This window comes from Meles meles, chromosome X, assembly GCF_922984935.1.
Source record: "Meles meles chromosome X, mMelMel3.1 paternal haplotype, whole genome shotgun sequence".
Taxonomy (NCBI): Eukaryota; Metazoa; Chordata; class Mammalia; order Carnivora; family Mustelidae; genus Meles; species Meles meles.
Window position 1 is genome coordinate 113,360,679 of NC_060087.1, and position 8,419 is coordinate 113,369,097.

The 8,419-nt window shown below is 38.8% G+C and overlaps 1 protein-coding gene across 1 annotated transcript in view; it reads left to right on the forward strand.

Moving 5' to 3' along the window:
* STK26 (serine/threonine kinase 26) overlaps positions 1-7,250 on the forward strand; it is a 52,739-nt gene extending 45,489 nt beyond the window's left edge. Inside the window, exons 7-12 of the mRNA XM_045996517.1 lie at positions 961-1,146; positions 2,272-2,420; positions 3,487-3,580; positions 4,017-4,079; positions 4,162-4,298; positions 5,446-7,250. Of these exons, the coding sequence (XP_045852473.1) occupies positions 961-1,146; positions 2,272-2,420; positions 3,487-3,580; positions 4,017-4,079; positions 4,162-4,298; positions 5,446-5,470 (654 nt within the window). The 3' untranslated portion in view covers positions 5,471-7,250. The remainder of the gene's footprint in view (positions 1-960; positions 1,147-2,271; positions 2,421-3,486; positions 3,581-4,016; positions 4,080-4,161; positions 4,299-5,445) is intronic.
* The last annotated feature ends 1,169 nt before the right edge of the window (positions 7,251-8,419 follow it).

The window sequence follows — 8,419 nt, forward strand, 5'->3', positions numbered from 1 at the left end:
CATAGCTGTCTATGATCTGGCCCTTGTCTGCCTCTCCCGCCTCATCTCCTTTCACTCTCCTCTATATTCTGTCTCCTTCAAGCACAGGGGCCTCACTGCTCTTCCTCAGACATATCAAGTATCACTCCGGCCTCAGGACCTTTGCACTCACCCTTCCCTCTCTCTGGAATAACCTTTCTTCCAATCAGGTCTCTGCTTAAACCTTACCTCACAGTAGGGGCACCTGAGTGGCGCAGTCAGTTGGATTTTCACTCTTGGTTTTGGCTCAGGTCATGATCTCTGGGTTGGGGGATCAGCCCCACGCTGGGCTCGGCACTTAGCATGGAGTATGCTTGTGATACTCTGCCTTTCCCTCTGTCCCTCCCTTCTATAATAAATAAATAAATCTTTTTTAAAAATGACCTCACAAAGCAGTCTTCCCCTAGCCATCCTGTGTAAAATTTCCAGCCCCTTGATCCCATCATTCATTATTCCCTTCCCCTAAATTTTCTCTTTTCTTCACAGAACCTAGCACCATCTGACATCATACTATTGATTCACTCATCTGTCTCTTCTGTTGGAACACAAGCCCCAGGAGAGCGGGGATTTTTTTTGTCTGCTTTATTTACCACCTGAATTCTCAGTGCTTAGAATGTGGTATCTGTCAAAACATAAGGAAATTTGGTCATTTTTAAAAGAATAAATGAATTCAATTAATAAAAATTTATTACATTTACATTACATTTCTTGAGACCCTTTGTTTTTTGTTTGTTCGTTTGTTTAAGATTGATTGATTTCCTCTCGATCCCTAACGTGGGGCTCGAATTCACGAGCCCAAGACCCAGGAGTCACATACTGTTCCAACTGACCCAGCCAAGTGCCCCTCTTAAGACCCTTAAAGTCTGGTGACCCATAGGCTATTTCATGGCAGTCTGTTGGAATGGAATGTCAAGCTAATTTTTTTTCTCTCTCTTATATCAGGCTGACATTTGGTCACTGGGAATCACTGCTATTGAACTAGCCAAAGGAGAGCCACCTAACTCTGACATGCATCCGATGAGAGTTCTGTTCCTTATTCCAAAAAACAATCCTCCAACTCTCGTTGGAGACTTTACTAAGTCCTTTAAGGAGTTTATCGATGCTTGCCTGAACAAAGATCCGTCATTTGTGAGTATATATTGCTATTACTACTGTTTGGTTTTGATTATTAAATCTACATAAGCAAATGGGGTTTTTCTGCAGTGAGGAAAAGTGCATAAAACTGAAAGTTGCGTAAGATCCTTCTAGGAACCAATTCTTCCTTCTCTCTTGCTAGTTCTGTTCTTCCTTTTCTCCATCCCCTGTGTCTTTTGCTCCTTCCCATGGTCCCTAGCTCCTTTATTCTGTTGATCATTTCTTATTTCAAAGGGAAAGAAATTTGAGAACTAAAGTTCCTGTTACAGGAAGTTATTATTAAAGTACACGTGTAGCTATCCACAGTGACTTTTATTCAACTGTATTTTCATTTTTCTTGAAAAGTGATGGGTGCATTTCACTTTTTAAAGAATTTAATGTTGAGACATTCCAGCATATGAAGTCGTATGCTTTTACTAAAGTCTAGCGAACTCTACTCATTTATCTGGCAGAATTGATCACAGTTGCTTTATTGTTTCTAAAATAAAGCTGCCTGGTGACTTCTAGAAGCTTAGAACTGTACAAGAACTAAGTTCTTGATGTAACTGTTTTAAATTGAGAGTGAATATTCTGATATTAACAAAGCCCTAGGGGAGAAAGAGCCCTTACAGCCCCCGGTATTTGCATTTAGATGCACTATGAATTAATGGGTGATGGAGAAAGGATTAATCTGGGGATCATATGTGTGTAGTTGATGATAAAATTACAGGCTTGCTAGTTGTCATCCATTTTTTCAACTTACAGTAAATATAATAAGAGTATTTGAAAGCACTATTTTGAAACGTTTTTCAATTTTTAACTTATCTTCAAAATCCTGCCATGTGTTTCTCTGCTTTTGAGAGATTCCTGCCTGCCAGTTTGCTGGTAGGTAGGCTACCGCTTTGCCCACTGGCTTGAACAAATTGATACCAAGATAGTAAATGTAATTTGGTTGCCTTGAACCACTTCAAAAAGCAGAATTAGCTGTTTATTGCCCTATAGCATTTTAGTTGTCCTCATGTGTGTAGACCTACTTTCCAGGTGTACCTTTTCTGCTTAATAATTGAAATAATTTTTTACCACCCCTTGTAATCATAAAGAGCCTGGAAGTATTCATGCATCCTTATTATTTTTCCCCAGCGTCCTACAGCAAAAGAACTTCTGAAACACAAATTCATTGTAAAAAATTCAAAGAAGACTTCTTATCTGACCGAACTGATAGATCGATTTAAGAGATGGAAGGCAGAAGGCCACAGTGATGATGAATCTGATTCTGAGGGCTCTGATTCGTACGTACAAATCATTTAATTTTTTATGTAGGTAGCTCATTCTAATATTGCCTGTCTTTTAACTAGTATCCACTGTGCCTTCTCTAGCATAAAATACAAACCTTACTTTAGAGTTTCACTTTAGAAACTGTGGAAATCTTTTAAAATCACAGTCTGTGGAGTACAATGAATTTGGAAACTTTTTTTTTTTCTTAGAAGTGAATTGCTCTTGATTTAAATGGTCTCGGTCTAACCCCTAGTGGATACTTGAGTATATTACAAAATTTTGGGGGAAAAGTCAATCAAAAGTGTTATATTAGTTTGCCTCAAGCGATAAGGTGCTATGTCTTCTCATACTTAGCTGGGGGGGGGGCGAGAACCTGCAGAATCCTTCTGGAGAGCTGACCTCTGGGCCTTTCCCACCCCTTGGCCACATACTAAACTGTGATCAGACTAATAACATTTAAATTTTCATCTACATATGATTTCTACCCCCCTAAAAAAGTTCCACTGTTTTTCTAACTGCAGCATTGACATTGACATCTGAGATTCTAAGTCCGTAACTTAATGTAGACCAGGGAAGTCTGTAGGTCACACCAGAATTTACTCTTCCACTGGCTGAATCGGCACAAAGGCAACACGAAATTTCTTCCGATAATATTCTCAGAGTCCTGCATTTATGAGAAATTGCCCTACCTTTGAAAAGAATAAAAAATACCAGGCTGATTCTTATGCCCTGTTGGTTTGTTGGCCATGGCTGTCCATGAAAGTGGCCCATGGAACTTGAAAAATGAAGCAAAAGTCACACTCCAAGAGATCCTGATCTGGTCCGTGGGGAGGGGTGGGGGCAGGCCTTTCTATGTGGTGAGAGGTCTCCACATGCCATTCTGATGCACGCTTAGGATGTGAGGACCACTGCCCTTCTTCAGTAAATAGTCTCCACCCAAAACTGAGAGCAGATGCTTTTAAATATTGTGATTTTTAATATATCGGAACAACTCTTCAGAGTCTGGCTGCATTGATTGGGTATCTTCACCAAGCTGAATAATTTAGGAACTTATATTAGTATTTTGGACCATCTCTTTAGGGAATCCACCAGCAGAGAAAGTAATACTCATCCCGAATGGAGCTTTACCACCGTGCGAAAGAAGCCTGATCCAAAGAAACTCCAGAATGGGGCAGTATGTGCATGGCGGTGATCACTTCCTCTCGATAGGACTCTTGTGGACTAATGTAGTGAGATTGTGATGGCCAAAAATTACTAGAATTTAATACCCCTAAGTGCCATTTACCTCACTGTGTCCATAGAATGCTTCATGTGCAGTTAGTTTTGAGCTCATTAAGTAACGGTCATGGGAGTCATTTAAGTGGCCATCGGTATGTTTTTAAATGCAACCTAGACATGTATAAACCCAGTGGAATCGTGGGTATCTGTTGTAATCCTAGAGGTTAGAGGTCTTCTGGATGATGGATGGGTGGGAAGGAAGCATGGAAACGTGCCTTATATTGGGTCTTTTGGGAGAGAGGTTTCCAGTCAGTCCTCACTTGTTAAAGAACAAGAAAACCATGACTACTTATGTCAATTTCATCTGCATAATCTATATTGTTTGTTCCAAGGAGCAAGATCTCGTGCAAACACTGAGCTGTTTGTCTATGATAATCACACCTGCGTTTGCTGAAGTAAGTACAGATTCATTAGCTTTGGATATCTATGTTAAGAAGTCTGGCGATTTCAAATGTTATTACTATTGATCTTCCGCAGCTTAAACAGCAGGATGAGAATAACGCTAGCAGGAATCAGGCAATTGAAGAACTTGAGAAAAGTATTGCTGTGGCTGAAGCTGCCTGTCCTGGCATCACAGATAAAATGGTGAAGAAATTAATTGAAAAATTTCAAAAGTAAGCTTGAAATGTCATTTAAGAAATTATTTTTACATTTTCTCTGGGATGTTTATGTTACAATATGATTACCTTGATTCAGTCATTTCGGCTATTCTTAATTATTAAGTTCCTTCTTAATAGTTGTATGCTTAAAACTATTTTATTTGTTGTCCATCTTAAACACGAGCTTTTGGAATTGTTATCTTTGGGCATTACAAGGAACTTTCCCCCTGAAAGAAATGACCTGTTTTGTTCTTTTCTCCTTTTCCCGCTAGTAGGGGTACAGACAAAAGGTCACGGAGCATATTTTTATTTGGGCCCTTACAAATACCATTTAGGAATGCGTTCATTCTTGCCACTACCCTCATCACACTACTATTCACGTAGTTTCCAGTGCTGAAGTTCTTACATTTAGCTCCTGAAAGAAAAGTTAAGGGAAGGATTGTAGGTAGAGGAGGTCAGTACAGCCTACAAAAGGTTCTTATTGATTGACTTTAGTTTCCACACTGTCTCAAATTGTTGGTTTAACTTTGTTCCCATTCAGTAAAGTTCATACATTTAATTTTTAAGTTCTCTTTTGAAGCCAGACTTTTCTTTGCATGCACGACAGAATAAAGCAACCCTAATTCTACTCTCAGTCCCATTATATATCACTTCTCGGTGCATCTTTCTACTTGCTTGTATTTGTGATGCCGCTGGGATCAAGTTGGAACAAACTATCCGGCCTATAAAATCACACATTCTGATAGATCTTCTATCTGATGAAGCCCATGTGTCCTCATACACTAAAGCTCCTCTTCAGAATCCCTTAGATTTTCATGGACAACTCCGCACTCTTTTCCAGTTTGCAAGCAAGTCAGTTGGAAGTTGTCAAATCAGAAACAGAAGGGATTTTGTTTTTAAGTGGGCCCCACACGGAGCCTGAACTCACAACCCTGAGATCAAGACCTGAGCTAGGAACAGGAGTCAGACGCTTAACCACCTGAGCCACCCAGGTGCCCCTACAGAAGAGATTTTTGAACTTCTTTATATTTTAACATCTACCTGATAAAATTCAGTAAAAGAATTTAGTTTGCTGAATCAGTATGTTTATTGCAGAGTTCATACAGATGAGAAGTACAAATGTGTATTTGTATATAGGTTTAAGTTTTTCTTCATTTTGTAGGTGTTCAGCAGATGAATCCCCCTAAGGAACTTCTTACTGGCTTCTATTTCATACGGACCCAGAGAAACCCACCAAAGCTACTTCAAGCTTAACAGTGCTTAACTCATGAGCTCCACGTGCCTTTTGGATCTTTGCAACATTGAAGATTTGGAAGAAGCTCTTCAACTATTTTGTGATGGTGTTTATCATTTTATATTTTAAAGCGATTATTTTGTAAGGAATAACTTTTAATACTATAGTTTCACCTGTATTCTACTAAATGTTGAGATACAGTTTTGCTTTTAGGTTTCATTATTACTTAAGTTACTGGGATGAATACCTTTCATGTTTTGATCTTTAGTTAACTGTACACTCACGAAACGTACAGGTCTTTCAAAGTCATCCTAAATACCGAATGTTTGCAAATCATCAAGCATCAAAACTCTGTAAAAAAAAAAAAAACACAAGCATATTCTAAAAATGACTATTGGTGGGGAGGTAGAAACAAGTCATGTTTTCTTAAAACTGAAGTTTTTAATAAGCTCTTGGAAATGAAACCTGAAAAGTATTGACTCCCTCTACCAAGTTGGGATGATTTTCCAGGCAGCTCAGTGATGATCGCATTTGAGAGCCCTGTGTTTGAAGCATGTCTAGGCAACATGTAGCAGCGGAGGTACCTCTTGGTGTGTAGTATTGACGTTCTCTTACAGAAGAGGCAGTTAACCCTTATTTAACATGGTTGGAAATTTCAAGCAATACTAATTAACCAAGGATGGATTTTTGGCAATCCTGGAGGAATTTGTCAGGCTTCATTTTTAAAATCTTCAACTCATATCACGTACTATATGCTTGGGGGGAGCTTAAATAAGAGCTGTTACTCATGTGATTAAGTACCTGATCAACAGGTATGAATATACCTTAGACACCAGCATATTTTCGTCATGGTAGTGAAATGTCCTATAAACTATTTGTACATTTTTGTTCTTCGTAATCATCCAGTACAGAAAGCATCATTTGTTCATTTTTGAAAGGGTATTTAAATAAGCATTTTTCTAGTTCATAGGAAAATAACCATAGTACAGGATGACCTATGTCCGTAGAGAAGTTGTTAGACTGTACAGTTAATTTTCAGTTATATTTATGGTACTGTTACATGGGTAATACATTTTTTCTTTAAAGTCTAGTATATATATATTATGCCTGCCTAAGTTCCAAACTGGGGCTGTATTTCAGTAGTTGTAGAATTATTGATATTAATTAGTTTTGGTAGTTAACGTTTTGTTGTTTGGATCTGCACAGTTTGGTTTTTGCACCAAAGTCATTTCTAAAAACTGAATAATTGCCAAATATTAGAAGAAAGGTGTTCTTCAAGTAGAGAATACCGTTTTTACTCAAAGTGGCCATTACCTCTTATCTTTCTGTAATAATTCAGACACTTGAGTAAGTCATGGTCATGTCATATGCCAAGAAAGTTCTTTTCATTGGTGCCTATACTGTAACAATTACTTTTAAAGCATTGTATTTTGAAGTAATGGTTCAGTTGAAATTTTCACCTTCTATGTGACTGAAACGCAGTTACAGTTCGTAATCTATTAGAGGTCTAGAAATAATTTTGCAACTCATATCATGGGTTAAATGAGTATTTTTGTAAAAACAAAAGCAGTGAATTTATAAGTGGATTATTTGAAACTTTACAACACAGCTGCATCATGGATAGGAATCATACTGCTTATGCATTAGAGTTATTAGTCCTATAAATTGTGTCTCGGTGAAGTATACTCCAGTGTTGTGGGGGATTTAAAAATAAATATTTAAATTTCATGGTCCTCAGCGTCTGTTTTCTCCAGGTGGGGGTACGTGGCTGATTTTTATTGTTTGAAATTTTGTCTCCTCTGCCTTTTTATTTGTTGTTGGAACTTTAACACCCACATCTCCATTGAAAACTAGAAGGTATTCTTCACCCTGAAGCACGGATGATAGTTACAGTGCGTGTCTGTCCCCCGTCCTGACACAGTTATTGGGAGAGTCGTCTTTCACTCAGAAATGCCCTAGGTTGGACAATACATTGTGTGGTCACCCCAACTATCGTTTTATTAGGAGGTCATACACAGATTTGAACCCTGTAGTTCCCTGGGGAAAAGAAATTTCACAAAGACTTCCAGAAATTGAGAGCTTAAAGGGATTTGAGTTTTTCCTAGGGAAAAAGTCAAGGATGAACTTACTGTAGCTCTGAGAATCTATAGGATTGGGGCGCCTGGGCGGCTCAGTCGTTAAGCATCTGCCTTCGGCTCAGGTCATGGTCCCAGGGTCCTGGGATCGAGCCCCATACTGGGCTCCCTGCTTGGGCGGGAAGCCTGCTCCTCCCTCTCCTACTCCCCCTGCTTGTGTTCCCTCTCTTGCTGTGTCTGTCTTTGTCAAATAAATAAATAAAATCTTTCTTAAAAACAGAATCTATAGGATTAACATATAGGTGACAAGGCTTCAATATATTCTTACGTTTAAATCGCTTTTTTATATTCATGTTACTGGGCAGGAGCAGGGAAGAACGTGCTAGAGTGTGGGAAAGGGCTAGAGAGAGGTGTATTAAAAGGAATTTTTCTGATACAAGGACTAGGAAGGTAATACCATGATGCAAGCTCAATATACATTTATATATTGTTACATATAATATATATTTATATTTATACATATTTATTTATATATTACATAAATGTATATTGAGCTTGCATATTGGCACCTGGGTGGCTCAGTCGGTTGGCTGAGTGGCTCAGCTGGGTGGCCTAGCTGAAGTGCCTTCAGCTCAAGTCATGATCCCAGAATCCTGGAATCAAGCCCCGCGTCACTGGGCTCCCGGCTCAATGGGGCATCTGCTTCTCCCTGTCCCTCTGCCCTTCCCCCTCCACTCCTGCTCCCTCACTCATTCTCTCCCTCTCAAATAAATAAATAAATTAAAATGTTTTAAAAAAATAGCTTGCTTATATAATTGCATCATTTC